At 44.4% G+C, this 19516-nt stretch overlaps 1 protein-coding gene across 4 annotated transcripts in view; it reads right to left on the bottom strand.

The window, feature by feature from the left end:
• Positions 1-6774: 6774 nt before the first annotated feature.
• KDM1A (lysine demethylase 1A) overlaps positions 6775-19516 on the bottom strand; it is a 43687-nt gene continuing 30945 nt past the window's right edge. For 2 of the 4 annotated variants that reach the window (XM_051637998.1, XM_051637999.1), the window contains 5 exons: positions 18870-19057; positions 18331-18445; positions 13001-13128; positions 11555-11701; positions 6775-10394 (listed from right to left, as the gene is read on the bottom strand). In XM_051637998.1, the coding sequence (XP_051493958.1) occupies positions 10209-10394; positions 11555-11701; positions 13001-13128; positions 18331-18445; positions 18870-19057 (764 nt within the window). In that variant the 3' untranslated portion in view covers positions 6775-10208. The other 2 variants (XM_051638001.1, XM_051638000.1) reach the window with 2 other exon arrangements.

The following is a 19516-nucleotide window of genomic DNA, read 5'->3' as shown; positions in this document are numbered from 1 at the left end:
GCCTCCTCTGGACTCATTCCATGAGCTCCATTTCATTCTTATGTTGGGGGCTCCAGAACTGGACACAGCACTGCAGGTTGGGTATCATGAGAGCTGAGTAGAGGGGCAGAATCACCTCCCTTGACCTGCTGGCCACACTTCTTTTGACACAGCCCAGGACATGGTTGGTTTTCTGGGCTCCAGTGCATGGTGCTGGCTCACATTCAGCTTCTCATCCACCATCACCCCCAGGTCCTTCTCCTGAGGCCTGTTTCAAATCACTTCTCCACCCAGCCTGTATTTGTGCCTGGGATTGCCCTGACCCAGGTGCAGGACCTTGCACTTGGCCTTGTTGAACTTCATGCAGTTTGCACCAGCCCATTTCTCAAGCCTATTCTCCTCAGCTTGCTGAGAATTTCAACTGACATCTGTCAGGCCTCAGAAGACCAGGGTAAAACAAGAGGGAAGCAGGGTGCAGGGCACCCTCCTGATGAAGTAGCTGTGTGACAAACAAGAATGCAGCTAAGTCAAGAAAAAATATATTAACAAACAGGAGGCTGAGACTGAGGTTTTGCCATTGCAGAGCTCAGCTGGGAGGAGAATCCCCCAGCTTGGTTCAAGGCTTCCCTGGACTAGTCTGCATGAGATCAGTTCCAAGCCTCTCCTAGGACTCCAATGCCAAGATGCCTCAGGTGGCTCCTATTCACACACCATGACCCCATCATCTCCCGACACCACAAACATGAGGGCAAACATTTCCCTCTAGCCCCCTGATGGCCACAACCAAACTGTCTCTCTGGAGCCAGACAAATACCATCTTTCATCCTCAGCCATACTCCCTGTCGCGAGCCGGTACCGGGGGCTCCCGGCTGTCAGGTGCTTTTGCGACTCCCCCTCTCAATGTGGAGGGGTTTGTGAATGAGCCCGAGGGTCACACGCGGCGCTGCCTCTCACGGAGGAACGGCCGCCGCGGGGCCGTATTTCAGGGGGGGAGTTAGAAAGCACCCCCACCCCACCACGCTCAGAAATTGCCTCTGAAGCCAAGGTTTGCTCCACAAACTGATCAGTTTATTAAGGGTTAACACAAACCGAGGGATGATGTTCAGGGACAATGCAGGTGTGAATGGCTACCAGGGATATCAATATGTGTGTAGTGAGAAAGTGTCCTTTAGGGAGGCAATGCAAGAGGTCCTGAGCTTTTGAGGGAGAGGGTTAAGGACCAAAGGGAGGAGGGAAGGAAGCCTGACGCCGGTCCTCAAGAGGTCGCGCTGTGTGTGCGAGAGGAAAGGAATATGTGGGGGGGGGGGGGGGGGGGGGGGGGGGCTCCGGCCCCGACCCCAGGGCTCGGGACCCCGGCACGCTCGGCGCTGAGGCTCAGGCTGGACCCGGGGCAGGCAGGCAGGCAGGGTCCCAGCACCAGTGTCCGCAGCAGGGGGGTGTCCCACGCAGAAAGCGTCCGAACGGGCCTCAGGGAGGAGGGAAGGGCCCACCTGCTGCCCTCGCCCCTTTGATACCCCCTGACCCACCTGTCCAGTCAGTGTCACTGTCCAGAGCCAACGAGCGTCCATCAGCCCCACGTTAGGGCGGTGACTGCCAGGGGCACAGGGTGGCTTGTCGCCCATCCTTTCTGTCCCGGGCCACAGCTGTTGTTTTGGGTTCAGTTGTCCTTGAGAAGCAAGTCTGGTTTAGTCCCTTAGCTGGGGATAATCAGGAGAGGCCTTCGCTGGCTGAAAAGACATTTTGTTTAGACTTATGTGGGGAAGAAAAGAACAGTTTCCCACACTCCCTTATCAGGCACCCCTCAAGGGCTCCCCTTATCTTCTTTACAAACCACCTTGTTACTGGGAGTACAAGCTGTTTCCTTTGGCACAGGAAGCCCCAAAGGTGTCAGTGAAGGTGTTTGACGTGAACTCTTACTGGCCAGACAGGGGCCCAGCTCTGCCCTTATTCCTCTGGTGCACCAAGGGCAAAGCCTCTGTTCGTCACCCCAGTTCTTGTGCCCTGGAGAATAAACCAACATCCCCCCCTTGCAATGACAGAACTAGGCCTGCATTAATCATCAAGTTGAAGCCATTAACCTCAAGCTCCCATGCGGGACGCTCCTATGATGTCTGTAACAAAAATGGGATTATAAAGGGTAAACAATGAAATGAAGGCAAGTCAGCTGACCATGACAAACAGAGAAAGCTGAAGGCTAAGACATGATCACCCCTTGCTGGTTCCTTCATGAAATCTATGTGCCAGCTCAGTGTTCTCAGCTGGATTTTTCTCCAGGTGCCTTCAGGTCTCCAAATTCTTACCAAATGCAGCCCTTCCCATCCCAGGACAAATTCCAGGACCTCCCTTCAGCTTGTCTATCCTGTCTCCTTTCCAAAACTGTGATGAGTTGCCAGTAAATGGGAATCTTGTTTTCCTCAAAAGCTGCATTATCTCAGCTCCTTCTGAAAACAGGCAGAGTGTCCAAACTCTTCACACTCTGATCCTGGGTGGATTGTACCCAACAGAACACCCTGAAGCCTAGGTCAATAATTTCCTAAAACCTTATCCACTTAAAAAGCATTTTCCTTCTTGTGCTGACCCAAACCAAGCTGCATGGAGGAGCAAACTGCAGAGTGCTGAGGAGACAGGGAGATCTCTGGCCCCTTTGGGCTGATGTGGAACACCAGGCAGGACATCATAGAATCACAGAATGTTGGGGGTTGGAAGGGGCCTCCAAAGATCATCGAGTCCAACCCCCTGCCAGAGCAGGACCAAAACTAGGGCAGGTCATTCAGAAAGGCATCCAGACAGGTCTTGAAAGTCTCCAGAGAAGGAGACTCCACAACCTCTCTGGGCAGCCTGTCCCAGGGCTCTGTCACCCTCAGAGGAAAGAAGTTCTTATGTTGAGCTGGAACTTCCTGGTCTCCAGTTTGAATCCATTGCCCCTCATCCTGTCACAGGGCACAAGTGACAAGAGGTTGTCCCTTCCTTCCTAAGGCCCATGTAAAAGTTTCATGAAGGCAAATGCAGTACATGGTGTAGTCCAGTCATGCTCAGTTGTAAACTACATCCTCCACCATCAACAGCTAAAGTTATCTTCTGCTGCTGAACAGAACTCAGTGTCTGACACACAGTAGTAGGTGGATTCCTATTTTTTGCACACTAACCTGAGACCACCAAGCTTTAAGCATTCTCAGTGAATACAGAAAAAGCCTTCAAACTGAACAGCTTGACAAGCTTTACGTTATTCAGAAGTGAGAATATATTCTGTGAGTGAGGAAAAGTGATTAAAACCAGGAGCGTGTTGTCCAAACATCAGTTCTAACACTGCCTAAGAACTTGACATTGGAGACATTTCTGCCCTATAACAGTGGATCATTGCTACGACCTGAACCTCCCCATGTGTTCAGCCACGGCCACAAGGGCTTAACCAAAAAACTGGAAATAAATAAATAAATTAGTATGTGAGACTCTGAGGAGTAAGAGGGATAATACTGAGCATGTGGAGTACCTCTGTCATACAGCTCCTAGGGAAGTAATTTCCATTTCCAGGTGTCTGTTGGCCACATCTGTTCTAACCTTGGGTAACTTCAAACACACAGAGGTGCAGCTACCCAGGAGTGGCTTGGAAGCAAAGCAAACGGTAATTTCACTATTGCCAAAAATATTGCACCGATTACCAGGTGCTCAAGCAGAGGAGCAGCATTTAGTGCAGGTCTGAAGACAGAATGCTGCTGAAGCTGTGAAAGGATGGACACACTGAGCACCACAAGCAGGGGCTACAGTGCCCTGCCATGAGGTGTTTACAGCCAGGGACTACACTCAGATAACTGCAATCTCTAACAGGTGATTATCTAAACAGATGGTCTCTGCAGAAAGATGTACCTAGGACCTCTCCACAAACAGGGTAAGTCCAGCCAGGAACTTCTTAAAGAGAAGAACCCCTGCATGGAAAAGATACTTTGTCATCCTGGCTGGGCTGGCAAAGATATCTCTATTTTGAGCATAAAGTATAAAAATCAGGTAATCTACCCTAATTCAACTGAAATAGCCTTAAAGTCTTGGGGTGCAGTGATACAGTCTAGTGAAGAGAACAGTACCAGCAAGCAGAAGTCATTTCATGGAACAGTGTAATTAACACTCCATTGATGGGGACCAACAATTTAATGAGAGATGCAAACTTCTGGCTCCAAGAGACAGCAGGCTATCAATTTCACACCAACATTGACATGCCACCCCTGGGCTCATCTCTAATGGCCCTGTTTTTATACCCGTCCCCCTTCAAACCTCATTTAAGGCCCTCCTGATTAACTCCACCAACTCATGAGTTAGAATTCTTTCCCCCTTGGAGACAGCTGAACTCCATTTATCACTAGCTGGCCCAGGGCCATGTAAACCTCCCCATGGTCCAAAATAACCAAAACTGGCACCAGCGTCTGAGCCATGTGTTAATGACATGTATTTTCCATTCCTTTCAGTATTCTTCCTGCCACTGTGCTCCTGATCCTTCAACCAATTGCCCCACTGCCTGTAAGTCCTTTTTGATTGCTTTTAGTTTTCTCCACCTCATCACTGGCCATCGGCAGAACCAATGGCAGGCAGTAACCAGAGAGCTGCACCAGACCAGGGAGTTTCCTACTAGTATCTCTAACCTGGGCCCCAGGGAGACAGGAGACTTCCCTGTGGGATGGGGCTGGTCAGCAAATTGGGCCCTCTGTTCCCCTCAGAAAGGAATCTCCTACAATTACCCTCCTTTTTTCCTCAACAGAAGCAGTCATAAGAAGTGGGGCTGACTGCCGTGGCCCTGGATGGGTTTCCATATACATCCTCATCTGCTGGGCCCTCATGTGCCAGAGCCCCATATCTCCAGTGTGAGGGCACCTGGGAAGGTGAGGGAGGCTGGGTGGGCATCTGCCTGCTGCCCTGAGCAGGGACCTGTTCCTATTCCCCCATCTCGCAGGTCCCCTCCATCTGCTTGGTGTCAAGAGAGTAGGGGATCCTCTGCATCTTGTGGAGCTTCCATCTGCTGCCTTTGCCTCAGGGATGGTAGGACATGGCTCCACTGACCTATCACCCTCTCACACTCACCACTACTCCTTAACCTTTCACTTTCCTCTTTCAGCTCTGCCACGAGGGGAGCAGGTCATTCCCCTGGTCACACCACAGGTGTCATCCCTGCTGCTCTTCAGTACCCGTGTCAGGCTTAGGCAGCCCTGTAGCCAGAGCTGCACAGCCATGTGTGTGAGTGGGAGCTCCATTTGGGTCATCACATTCCTTCTGGAGATGCTTTCTGCAGAGTGCAAACCTTAGCTAGGTCCTCTTCTGTGGGGCGATGACCACTTGTTCATTACAGCTCCACTGCAGCTTCACGCTGCTTTGGAGCAGCTGCCCTTGACAATATATCCAAAGCTTACGTGAGAGTGGAAAGCTGTGAGCTGGGTCTGGAACATGGAAGTAGTAAATGGAAACAATTTCCAGAGGTCCTGGAGCTGATGATACATAACTGCACTAACAGTACCTGAGGTCCATGAGCATGGTACATTTGGTCACATACTAGTAAGAAAGATCTAGGTGTAGGTCCCACATTATCAGAACTTAAAGCCCTAATGAACAGACTGAAGGGTCATGAAATTATTTGGACACAGGGACACAATGAGTTTCTCTGAAGTGTGGCTGGACAGGGTCTAGACAACTGGTGTAGAGAAAATGTGTAACGTTACATGAGAAAACAGGTGCTTAAAACATAATAATTCTTTCTGCAAAACCTTCCTGTTGCTATTTTTTGCTTGTTATTTTCTGAAATCAGACAATATTTGCATGAGAAACTGCAAATTCTGAGTATATCAGTGCAAGAACAGCCCCATTCTCATCACTGAGGAAAGGCCAGTCTAGATGTCAGCCTTCCTCATAAATTCATTGGCAAGACACCCTTGGTCACAGCTCACAGTGAAAGCGTCTCCTCTTCAGGTTTCTTTGACACAGCTGCACCTCATAGGGCTGGAAGGCTCCCAGTACCACCACATCACCAGGACCTTTAGTTGGTTGGAAACGGGGACAGAGAATTGGGTCAGCTCCTCTGCCCCAAATTTATGTACCTATGTAAGAATGTGATGACACTACACACACAAGTGCAGGACTGTGCAGCCTCAGCTGCATTCCTGACTTGAATACTTGCATTGGATATTTTATTGCATTTCTCAGCCTATGTGATTTGTTGTTTTCCAGGAAATTTCTAAACACCATGTTGACTTGATGCTTATTAGCAGCTGGAAGGAATGGACAGACTCCAAAAACTGTCTAAGAGCTTTACAAAGTCAGTCTGTGTGTATTAGCAGAGAAGCAACAGCTTTTAGCAGACAAACCAGCAAAGCTGGAAAAAACTAATTTTAAAACAGTTTGTTTTTTTGATAAGACACATTCCACAACTGCTGCACACAGGTAATTATAGGGATGCTTCCACTCTCCATCCAACCTTCTAAAGGTGACTTCTTGTGGGTTTTTATCCAGTTGATGCTGGATAAATACTGATAAACACCCAGAAGACAAGGTTTAGAAGTGTTCCAATAGTTCTGTAATATCTGAGTGCTTTGTCACTGTAGGCATTTCCTGTCAATTTCAATATTCCTTCCAAATCAACAAAATATTGCACCTTCAGAAATGAGAGATGTTGGAAATTGCAAAAAATATTTGGTAAAAGCAGCAAACTTGCAAACAAACCAGTCCATGCGCTGTAATTATGGTCTGGTAAACATTCTGGGGAAAAGTAACTAATGGAATTATGATCACCTTTAAAAGAATCCAAAATGTACAAATAAATTCAGTTTAATCACTTTACTTTATGGAGCCAATTCACGGCTTAAAGACAAAATGAACACTGAGCACCTTGCTGACCAAAGAAATACAGTAAGAGATCTTGTCAGATGAAAAGATTCATAATGGAAAAAAAAAAAAAGAAGCACCCAAGTGAAATTGTTCCTCCAAGTTTATAATTGCCAATTACTAAGATAACATCTTAATTAGAGAGTAATTGCAAACCCCTGCTTTGCAATTTATTTCCACTATAGACAAGGCCATGGCAAATATTCTCACTTCCATACAAAGACTGAATACAAAGACTGATCTAACTAGTTTCTTGCAGAGTAGATGCCAAACCCACAGGATCTGGAGAACAGAAAAGTGCAAGTATTCCTGCACATGGACCCCATCCAAAAACCCTCATCTGACCAGTGAATGCATCCATTCATTCAGGACTCTTGGAGCAAGTCTAGAGGAGGCCATGAAGATGATCCGAGCTGGAGCACCTCTCCTATTAGGACAGGTTGAGGGAGCTGGAATTGTTCAGCCTGGAGACGAGAAGGCTTCAGCCTTCCAGTATCTGAAGGGGTCCTACAGAAAAGCTGGGAAGGAACCTCTTACCAGGGTGTGTAGTGTCAGGGCAAGGGGTAATGGTTTGAAACTTTAAGAGGGGAGATTTAGGTTAGACATTAGGAAGAAATTCTTTACTGTTCAGGTGGTGAGACACTGGAACAGGTTGCCCAGGGAGGTTTTGGCTGCCCCCTCCCTGGAGGTGTTCAAGGCCAGGTTGGACAGGGCTTTGTGCAGCCTGGTCTAGTAAAAGGTGTCCCTGACCTTGCTGGGAGCTTGGAACTAGATGATCTTCTAGGTCCCTTCCATCCCAAACCATTCTATGATTCTATGACTCAGAACCCTGTGGAGATTACTGTGGTCCTTCATCTTCAGTCCAGAAAGAGGGGTCCAACTAGGGAAGTTCTCTTTCTGAAGTGGGTACCAATCATTTTTGTTTTCAGAAATGCAATTCACCAACCTGTGGAGTAGGGTGAGAAGTGGCAAGTCCCTGAGAATAGGTGGAAAGGTATTCTTCAAAGGGTGCAACCAGACTCGATCACAAGGTTTTGTGACTGTCCAGCAGCTTCAAACCTTTGACAAAGGTCATTCACAACCTGCTGAAACAGGTAAGTCAATTCCAAGGGGGGTCAGGGCAAGCAGACAGTAGCAATGGGAAGAAGGTCTACACCACAAGGAAGGATGCTGAGATGAAGTGGGCCTAGTGATCTAGTTACAATGCCGTCTCCTCAGTAGGTCAGTGGGTAGGAAGGCTGCACAGGCAGCACTTAAATAGGACCAGCCATTATGGGTCAGGCCAAAGGTCCATTTAACAGACCCTGGCACAGGGAGAGGAGAGCAATATGCTCCTAAACACTTACACTGATAATCTGGACTCAGAGTCACCATTTCAGGCACAGCAGAAGGCATTGCTGGGATGACGGAAGCAGCAGGGCAAGAGCTGCTAACTGCCGGGAGAGCACCTCCTTGAGGAATGATGAGTATCACACACCAGTGATCAGCTGTTGGTGGATTTTAAAGGCCTGTCACACCTCTGACTCTGGAATGTGATTTTTCTGGGTAGTGGTACTGACAGGCTTTTACCATAAGACAGGGAGTCTTGAGTTTCAGATTTACTCTCAGTCATCCCCTGGACACACCTCCTCTATGCCCTGTTGGAATTCCAATTCCTGTTCCACTTCAGTCTGTCTCATCCCCTGGGAAGGAAAGCCAGGATGAGCAGTGCTGCTGGGGAGATCTCAAGGTGCAAAATCATTTGCAAAATTAGAGATACAGGAGAGGGACACTGAGCCACGTTTGAGATAGAGTCCTCCAAATCCAGCCACTCCAAATGAGTTTAGTCCTTGACACCTCAAGTCAGACTATTATTCCTGCCACATCAGACAGAATCCTCCCCTTTCTCATAGCTTGCCTATGGAGACATCCCCTCCTAGACTTTTATGTCTAATGAGAAAGCAACCAGGAGACAATAAAGGTAGTCAGAAAAATGATCTCCAGCTACTAAGGAGGAGACACAAGAAAACAGCAGAAGGAATAATGCCAGAAGATGGAGAGTCCATGGCCAAAGACAATAGAGCTACAAGCAAGTAGTGGCTGCAGTTGTATTTGAGTGTGTATTTTCTTCAGGAAGAAGTGTGGGCAATGGAATTATAGAGGGACGAGCATCAAACAAGTGGAGGTACTGATCCTCTACCAGAACAGAAGGTGCAAGGACAAAAAGAATTTGGGACAGACTGCACATGGTATAGACATGGGGTCAGAGAGAGTGAGAATAGAAAAACTGAAAAGCAGAAGAAACAGTGTGCCCAGAAACCACAGTTAGAGGGAGAAATAAACTGCAGAAAGAGGAGGATGAGAAAAGCTGAAAGACATAATAAAAGTCTAATGCTAAATGAGGAAAGGAGGAGAGGGGGGAAAAGGACCTAAATGTTTAAATAAGACTGCTCTGAAATGAAAGGAATGCTTTAAGTGCTGAATGAGTAAGAGGGAAAATATTTGGAAAAGCAGCCAAAGCAAAGTGATTTTCAGAAGCTCAACAATGGCAGCTTCAACATCACCTCATTAACATAGCAGAAATAAACGCCACAGGTACACAGAGCGCAGCAAAGAAATCAAGAGAGATTAGGCCATTCAGCTGGCAATGTCTAGACAATTCTGTGTCTATATAAACAAATGTGAATAAATTCTCTAGTTTTTAACTTAACAAATATCCAATTGTGACTATTTCTTTTGTTGAATGTATTTAATGTACCAGTTTGCTTAGCACAGTCTCAGTAATCCCAGCTTTCTTTCTAAAACAGGATGCATATCGGTTAGCTGCCAATGGACTATTTTGGAGGGGTATGATTTGCTGCTACTGGTAGGGAAAGAGTTGCACCCATATCTCAAATCCCAGAGAAGAACGAGATTGGTCAAAAACTATTATTCTACAGAACAAAACAAACAAACAAACAAAAGTAAAAATCAACAAAATAACATGGAAGTTCACAAATTCTACACAAAGCTACTGTTTGTACCAATCAGCTTCTAGAGGGCCTTGTGTCATTACCAAATTGCAAATACATGTAGGGGTAGGGAAAAACCCTCTGGCTATTAGTTTGAGTTTCAAAAAGTATCTACAGAGTCAAAAGAAATCCCTGACCAGCTTGGTAGTAAAGGATTCTGTGTACACTGACACTTCAGATAGCTATAAGAGATTTTATAAGAGGATGCCAAACCAAAAGCTGGTTTTGTAAGGCCATTCTAATGGAATTATTACGAAGTAATTCATGGTGAGGTCCTTTCAGGAGACACTGTCACTGACTACACGAGTATCTTCATCCCAAAGCATTCACCAGAGCAGCACTGTGGCCTCGTCACTCCTCTTCTAATACCTTCTGATTTTCTTACATACTGGTAGCTTGTTGTGGGGGGATCCCAGGCGTAGGCTGGCGAGGTAGAGTATACATGGCCCCAAGAAATTGGTCTGCAATGCGACCGGCTTCTCGCAGTCCGCTCAGCAGCGCCCCGTGAACAGTCGCGGGGTAGTTGCGAATCGTGTGTTCTCCCGCAAAAAATAGGCGAGGGATAGGCTGGGGGGACAGAGAACACTGTTAAGGCTTGTGTTCTTTCAGATACCCTAACAAAGTATTTTAACAATGTCCATAGAAATCTTAGAATCATAGAAAGGGACCTTAAAAGACCATCCAGTCCCAACCCCCTGCATGGGCAGGGACACCTCCCACCAGCCCAGGTTGCTCCAAGCCCCATTCAACCTGTCCTTCAACACTTCCAAGGATGGGGCTTTCATGACCAACCTGGGCAACCTGTTCCAGTGTCTCACCACCCTCATAGAAAAAAATTTCCTCCTAATATCTAATCTAAATTTTTCTTCTTCAAGTTTTAAAACCAATGCCCTTTGTCCTCTTGCTACATACGTCCACGCAAAAAGTCCTGCCCCAAAAATGTTTAAAGTCTTCTTCTAATCACACCACAGTCTCATTAACATGAAGGTAGTGCATATAAAAGAGGCTATATTTAAAATTTTAACTTGCACACACAACATGAGGACAAACCTCTTCACTGTGAGGGTGACAGAGCCCTGGGACAGGCTGCCCAGAGAGGCTGTGGAGTCTCCTTCTCTGGAGACTTCCAAGACCCATCTGGACACGTTCCTGTGTGATCTGCCCTGGGTGTTCCTGCTGCAGCAGGGGGGTTGGACTCCATGATCTTCAGAGGTCCCTTCCAACCCCTATGAGGGGTTCTATTCTATTTATATATTATACTCTGCAGAGAATTATTTATCCATGGCTATGTTTATTAGAGTTTTATCACTGGGAAAAAATCCTAAATAAAGCCAGACCCATACATCATTCTCTGCTAGTGCTTTCAAAACACTGGAAATTACTTATACCTTCACCGTGTTCACTCCCTAGTTGGGTGGGACCTTTTGATTCCAGTTACTCTCACTCTGGCCTTCACCCTCTTTCAAGACACTACAACCCTCTTAAATATGGTGATGGACAACACAAATATGGGGTATGAAACCCAGTAAATGTATAAGACTCTTCAGACATTACCAAATTGACTTTCTGAATAAAAATGCTCTTTTCTAGTAAACAAATTACACCAAATCTGGAAGGCAGAAATCATGGATGGAAAACTTATTTTACAGGTTCTAAACGTTCATCAGAAGATGCACATTATCTAAACTTGTTGAGGATTTTCTAAAAAGAACTGAGAAATCTCTCACCTGAGGAGCACCTGGAATGGCTGGCCCTGGAGTAATTGGCTGAGCCATCAAATCATAGTCATTTCCAGAAGATCCAGCTGCTACATAGGAATATGATCCCCGGGCCCATGGGTCCGCACGCCAGCGGGACACCACCGTCTCTTTAGGCTGACACAAGACAGAAACTTCAGTTGTTTACCCAGTGCAAGTTCTACAGTTAGTGCAAAATACAAAAGATACACATTGCAAGAATAAAAGACAAAAATTCCCTAGGCTGATGTTAACGGTAGAACTCCAAGTTTATATTGCATGATAACACATAGTACCGTAAATAACTTGTCTTTAGTGGCAATACCTTAATTCTTTCCAGTATATTACCACAATCTACTGCACACAGCTTTTGCTCCACTCATTATCTATAAAATCTATGCTTACGATCAGCTGTGAGTATCTGTCCATCATAGAGAAAGCAGTAAAATACTGGGGATGATAAAACCGTGATAAAGAAGAGCTCTACAACCAAGACAATGAAGTGAATTTATTCCTCATGTGAAATACCAAGCAAGCAAACAGTCCAATTTACACCTGACCAAATGCTCAGAGAACACTGGTACGTTAAAGTTACCATGTACTTTTTTTTATTACTGTACTATATAGAAATCCCAGCAGAGGAGAACTATTTATTTACAACCAATGCCATTTGTAAAAACTGCTCCCACACTGCCTGTTAGGAGAACAGACCAAGATTTCAACTAAGTCACACACACTGTAGGTTGAACAGCTATAAGACTTTTCAAATTCATGTCCCAAGCATGCAAGCTGTTTTTTTTTTCCCCAAGTAATATTTAATTATTTTCTAAACTCCCTCTTCACTAACCATTCTCTTAACACTTCTTGTGCCTAAATAACCACTGGCTAGCTGCATAAGGAGCTGATCCAGATGAAAGACTGCCTTTACTCTCTTCTTCCCCCCCTCGAGTCACCTTCCAGCCAAACCAACATCTTTGTGGAGTTCACTGGTCAAGAGCTTTACAGCTCTTTAGAGAAGGTGCAGAACATGGCAGGGAGTATCTAATCAGTGCTCTCACTAGCCATGGACAGCTCTGCTGTAACTCCAGAAATGTAAAAGGTAGAAAACTAACTGAAGTATTTGACACTCTGGAAAAGCTAAAGTCTTAGTCAGTCTAAGACAATCTTCTCAAAAAAACCCCAAACAAACCCCCAAATTAACCCAAAAGCACAAAACCCATACAAAATGCACCCAATCCAAAAGAATAAAAAAAACCTGGGAAAACCAAAACCAACCAACAAACCTCAAACCCACACACAACCCCTCCTCCCAAAAAACTCTGAACAACCCAAAGGTGGTACATGCAGCTAAGAGCTCCACACTGCAGTCAAGCTACTGAGAGTTGTAGTACACTCTGAAATGCTGAGAAGGTCCCCACAGACACTGTCTGCACTAACCTGTGGCACAGCACTGCTACCAAATATACCTTTCAGGATGGCAAGGCAACGTCCAACAATGACATCATCACTGATATTTTCCATGATCCCTGCTGCTTCTCCTGCTACCAAGGCCAACAAAATTGGTGCTGGGGTTGGGGATGAGGTGGAAAGCAGAAAGAAAAAACAAATGAATTATTGAAATGGAACATTTTAATCAGACAAGTTGAACTTGAATAGGCACGGATCTGCAGCTAAGTCATGAGGTTAAAGACTAAAGAAACTTCATCTTCCACCATCAGATCTAATTACCAAAAGTAAAATGGATTAATATATGCTATGGTATTATTTAGAATTACAAAGAGAACTGATAAATACACACATTAGGAAGTAGAGAAGAGAAGAAAGGTTTTCTTTAGTGAAGGCATCAGCTGTTTGACATATGAGTTTCCACTGGGACTTAGCAGTCATCTGTGCTACACTTAAGGGAACTCAGTACTTTCCAAACCATCTAGTATAGGTACAATTAACATCAACATTGCAGTTAAGTTACCTGTGTAAGTACTTAACTCATATAAAGTATCTAGATTTCTTCAGTACCCATCCACATTCACATTAACTAATATCAGTGGACTGGAAACCACAAATGGTAGATCATCATCCAGGAAAGCAGCAAGTCTGAGAGGAATTCACAAGTCAAATGGACAGACACCAAATAACTCAGCTGTCCATATGATGCTGTAGCGAAGAGTCTTAATGTGACCACAGGATATACAAACTAATAAGATAAGATCATTTTACCTGTAACCAACCATGGTAAGACTAAGCATATCTTTTGGTGGTCACTAATTCAAGGAAAATCTTAGGTAAGTATTGAAGAGCTACCAAAACAAACCAATGGCAAGGAACATGCACTTACAAGACAACTCAAGCACAGTTAACAAAAACTCTCTCAGTTGATCTTTCTCCTCCTGGAGATATTTCTGAATTCCTAAATTTAGCAAAGGAAAAACTACAGCAAGAAACATATGTCAAGTATATTGAAATGGGAAATAAAGTCTTTGTTAAAAATCTGGCTTTAACTGTTGTAGAGGTTTCCAATATAATTAGTGAATTCCTTATATCCTGGTATATATGGAGATCTTCTGGTATACATTCACATTGGAAGACCCAATAACATATTCTAGCTAAAACCAAAAATCTTTGGAATTCTGAAGAAGTTATCCTACTAAGGCTGTTATTACTACAAATATAATGACACTACTCACAATACAATTAAGACACTTCAATACACAGAACCTCTGGGACTAGATGCAGTTTATTAGAGAAAAAAAGATACGGTATGGCTCCTTTAATTAAACTCAATTTTCTGAAAGACTAAGCCTAGTCTTTCAATCAATTGAAGGAAAAAATCAAAAACTTGTTTACTATCATCCACAGGCATTGGGAATTCTTGTTACACAAATATCAAAGTGATGCTCAGGAAAGCTTCTTACATGATAAACGTGTCACTGCTCCACAAAAGTGACAGTGATATTTATTTATTACGCCTTGATACCAAGTAGCAAGGAGAGAATGTAGTTTATTCAGAGATCAGTGAGTAACCACTAAACAATGACAAGAGAGAAAGGCTGTCTTCACTTCCATTACATCTCCAGGAAAAATAGAAGAGACAGGCAAAAAAGCAAGAGGTTAAAATGTCACTGGACTTCCAGCCAACACTGAGGATTTCTGCAAGGAGTTCCTCTGCCCTGTGCTGATATCATCTCTCCATCTTGAGGTAGTTGCAACCATAGTCCAAACAGTATGGTGGAGCAAGACACACCAAGAGCACAGGCCAGCTAGTCTGGGACAAGAAAGAAAAATAACTGATTTCATAATGCTCACTGCACTGCATCTCTGCTTTTAATATGACAAATGGGAACAAAAAGAACAGTATGCTTATGGAAAATATCTTCCGGTGGCAAACACCAGCTGCAGATAAAACAAAGCTACTAATGGCAAAGTCCAGCTGTAGAAACAGGCAGAGCAATAACGTTTACCTGTTTAAGCATTTTCTAAAGAGTTCTAAAATTATTTGTCAGTCTGAAAGTCACAGTCTACAGTCACAGCCATTTTGCTGCTCAAAATGGGAAACAAGGTAATTAATTCAACAAATTTGAGACATCACATCTTGCGTTTCCTCCAGGGCACATTATATCTTAACCATATGGATGGGTCTGCAGGTTGTCAAGCTGGAATGGTAATGCTCAGCAAGAGGAATGGAGTTATTGCAAAATCTGCTCCACTGAAATTGGAGTGTTTGATACTCTGTAAAGGCTGTGCTGTAGCCCTCTGAGAAAATGAAGCAGGATAACCTACAAGCATTGAGCTCTGCAACTCCGCCACGTAAGAGAATATACGTCAATAGTACTCCCTACATCTGGAAAAAAAAGTAATTTATCTTTGTTACATCCTAGACACTTAGGTTTGAAATCCTGGGCAGTGATGTCACCTGTACCATAAATGACTTCAGGTTGCAGATGAAAGAGGCTCATCTAGAGTTATCAAATCATCCCAAATCAGACAGACAGCCCCATAAAAGAGGTTTAGCTTCATACTGTCAGTTCAACTTGAAAAATATCCAGGAAGCTGAAATTTTCAAAATTAAGACTAAATGGGTGTTGTGGTTTGGGCCTAACTGACAAGAAAGAATCAGCCACATGACCCCCTCACTCATCACCCCCACCACACACTCTGTGGAATGGGGAGGACAAAAACCCAACTAGAAGCTCATGGGTTGAGACAAAGACAAGGAGGGTTCACTCACCAGTTATGGTCACAGGCAAAACAGACTCAACTTGGGGAAAAAAATATCCATTTACTTTACCACTAATCAAATACAAACAGGACACAGATAAAACAAAAATCAGAGCTTAAATATCTCACCCCTCCCTTTTTCCTGGGCCCAAATCACTTTGTTCCCCATGTCTCTCCCTCCTTCCCCCCAGCGGCACCGGGGGATGGGGTTTAGAGCCAGTTCACAGGCTGGTGGTTCCTGCCGCTCCTTCCTCCTCAGGGAGAAGGATTCCTTCTAGTCTTCCCCTCTTTCTCCACAGGGTACCTTCCATGGGAGAGAGTCCTTCACAAACCCTCCACCATGAGTCCCTCCCACCTCCCTCAGGAACTGCTCCAGCATGGGCTGCAGAGCCACAGGCTGCTTCAGGCTCAGCCACCTCCCTTGGCTTGTTGTCCTCTACAGCTGCAGGTTCAGGTTCACGGCCTGCCCATCCACATCTACCCCACCCTGCTTCTCCATGGGTTGCAGGAGGACAACCTGCCTTCTCACCACAGGCTGCAGGGGAACTTCTGCTCAGGCACCTCCTCACTCTCCTTCCCCATAGAACAGCACTGCTCATGACTCTGCTCTCTGATTTGCTGCCTTTGCTCTCAGGTTTCCTCCCTTTTTTCCTGTTAATCACAGAGGCCTTACCTATTGCCTCTCTAATGGCTCTGTTGGCCAGAGGTTTTGGAGATCGGGAAGCTTTTCAGATTCTTACAGGAGCCACCTCTGGGACCCCTCCTCCACTACCAAAACCCACCAAACCAAACAAGTACAATTGGGATACCAGTCCCATTTGCATGAGAAGTGAAGGAGGGGAAAAGCTCAAAGAATCTTCAAAGAGCTCAAAGTGGCCAGAGAGAAGCTCAATTTCAAAGAAACTCATGAACTAAGGAATGGCTTTTAATTCAGAAACACTTCAAAAACAAATCACCCTTTTCTTTGAGAACAAAACTGTTATGGCTTGAAGGGTCCGAGGATAATTTTGTGGTATCAGTATATGAACCTCAAGAGAGGCTGTTTAGGACCCTGAGGGATCCAGAAGACAGAGGAGTCAGGATTCTATCCCATTTCTTGCCCTTTATCATCAGCTTGTTAGAAATGAAATGTAGTGTTGATTTTGCATTCTAGTGTTAGAAACGTAGTGTTGGGTTTGGTTCACATATATATATTCTAGTGTTAGGAACATATAGTTTGTTTGAGCACATATATATACTTTAGTGTTAGGAATATAATAGTTTGCTTGAGATAAGTGAGATATCTGCACATTTCAATTACACCAAGAGTGGTTTACGGCCCAAGAAACTGAGGGACTTAACTGGGCTCCATCTGGGGGATCTGAACATGGAGAAGGATTTATGGCCCAAGATAAGGCCGAACAAAGCTACTTCTATCTTGCTTCTCAGGGCAGGATGACACCAGTAGATTGTTAATTGGGAAGACAGCCAAGGGGGCAAGAAAGGTTAACATTTTACCTTAAAAGGTAAAAAGTAAACTGCTAGAATGGAATGTGTAAATAGGGGTGGGAAACTTATAGGATAATTTGAAGCGTCTGATAGGCTGTAAACCCTGGAGTACCCAGTCAGTGGGGAAACAGGGGATGGAACTTTGCATCAGGAATAGGGAATATAAACCGTTATTCACCTTGCTATAGGTGTGCCTACTTGCTTAGGTCACCCATTCTTGCAAGAATGTAAATAAACTGTGCTTCGCTGAAGGATCTGTGTGGGCCTGCTCATTGGCGCGACAAACGTTTCTCACAAGCTCTCCATGTGCTCTGCAGGATCTGAATCCACTGCGTGCTGTGAAGAGCAATGGACCTTCTTCCTGAGTGGTCCCTGCTGCAAGGGACCCTCAGACACTTACATCAGTGAATATTGATATTGGCTTTTGTGATTATTTCTTACTTATCTCACATTTTACAGTCCCTTCCCTGTTCCAGTTTTAACTTCCAGTCTTGAAGTCTCTCTTCCTTATTCCCCTTTTATCTTCCCCTGGAGGGTGGAGAGGAGTCACAGAGAGCAGTTCTGTTCTCTGGATTTTGGTTTGCCCTGACCAGTACACGAAGATATCATACATTACACATTCCTGACAAAGTCAATACTTAAGTAAGACAACACTGCCCTTTGGCAAACACACATTATTTGCTGTATTTCTCTAATACTAAATGAACATGTTAGAGTAGGGCTTGTTTTGGTGTTTTTTTTTCTTAACACAGTACAGTAAGGATAGAAAAAATGTTTCAGAATAGCATGGCAACTAAATGCTTACTAGAAACATTGAAGATAACACAGAGTAAGTCACAGGACAACTTCACCAAAGTGCGAGGCAAAAAAGTAGCCTATAAGAAAGCAAATGTTACAGGAGATAGGCAGCAATGCAACTGATAGTCTGGAATTCAGCATTAGTAAACCCCTACTTGTCCACATTCCACCATAATTTACTATAGAATTGTCTGCAAGTTGGTGGTGCCTTCTAGATCTGGAACTACACAAAGACACTGGCAGAAAGAGATATGCACCACAGCTACCTTTGTACAGGTTCCAAAACAGGAAAAGTTCTCCTCTGCTTGCTGTAGTGCTACCAACATGACCAAACAAATTGACACTTGGATCCCAGAAGACACGATCAAAACACAATACAACCTAGAAACAAAAAGAATCAAGAGTTAGGAAGAGCACACAAGGGAAAAAACAAAAGACAATTACAGTCATTTATGTTTATCACCGGAAAGATCAAGAGAGGAAAATCTAGTGAATATATATTGCACATACATAAAGGTGTACACCTATACTGCCTTCTATAGGTTACTATGCTCTCAAAGTTCACCAATTTGCTGGTTAACAAGCTACAGCAAACATACTGAGTCAACCTACTTCTGAAATTTAGCTGTTTAAAAACTGCGTGGGAAATAGAGAAGAGGTCCTTGCAGTTCTTCAGATCATTTTCAGCATGGAAATCTAGCAAAACAGAAATGGGCAAGTCGTGCTTCCTCTCATCTACCACATATTCCAGATTCTACCTATTGCAACCTCAGGTCTGCTGCAGTTCCCTCAATGACCAAGTCACCTTGTTAAGGTTGCCAAAACCCATGCGCTGCACTGCAGAAGTTTTCCACTCAGGAAGAGGTGGCACAAACTGTACTGCTGGAGGCTGCTGTTTCAATACTCCCAAGGGAAGAGTACACAGCACAGCATCACATTTGTAAATAAAAGTCTGGCTAGTAGATCGGGTATTTACAGCTATCACTTCACATCCTGGAAAGGCGAGAGAGAAAAACAATCATTTAGTAGGCCAGGAGACAAGAGCATTGGATTAAAAATTAAAGAAACTACCATAAAAACATATCCCCATCAGAAAACATTTTGTTTATGGAGACAGCTTTACAATAACAATTACTTAAACTGCAGGCAAGTGAATGTTACTGGCCACATCCCAGAAAGTGTAAATTACACAGCATCTGAAAACAGCCATACTGAGAATAGCCTAAAGGTTAATCTAGACCAGTAAATGATACATAAATATAGAATCATAGAATGCATATGCATAAATAAATAGCAAGTAGAGAGTGAGCCTCTTGTTGAATTGCTCTCCCAGCTGACAGTTTCCCAAGCCCAATGTTCTGAAGAATAAAAAGATGCATTCCTTTGAGTACATATTACACTCATTTATACTGAGATAAATGAGATCCTGTGGCAACACACCTGAAGCAGTCC

The sequence above is a fragment of the Apus apus genome, chromosome 21 (assembly GCF_020740795.1).
Source record: "Apus apus isolate bApuApu2 chromosome 21, bApuApu2.pri.cur, whole genome shotgun sequence".
NCBI classification, from domain to species: domain Eukaryota; kingdom Metazoa; phylum Chordata; class Aves; order Apodiformes; family Apodidae; genus Apus; species Apus apus.
The sequence above is the reverse complement of the archived record's forward strand: the minus strand, read 5'-3'. Positions and strand labels throughout refer to the sequence as shown.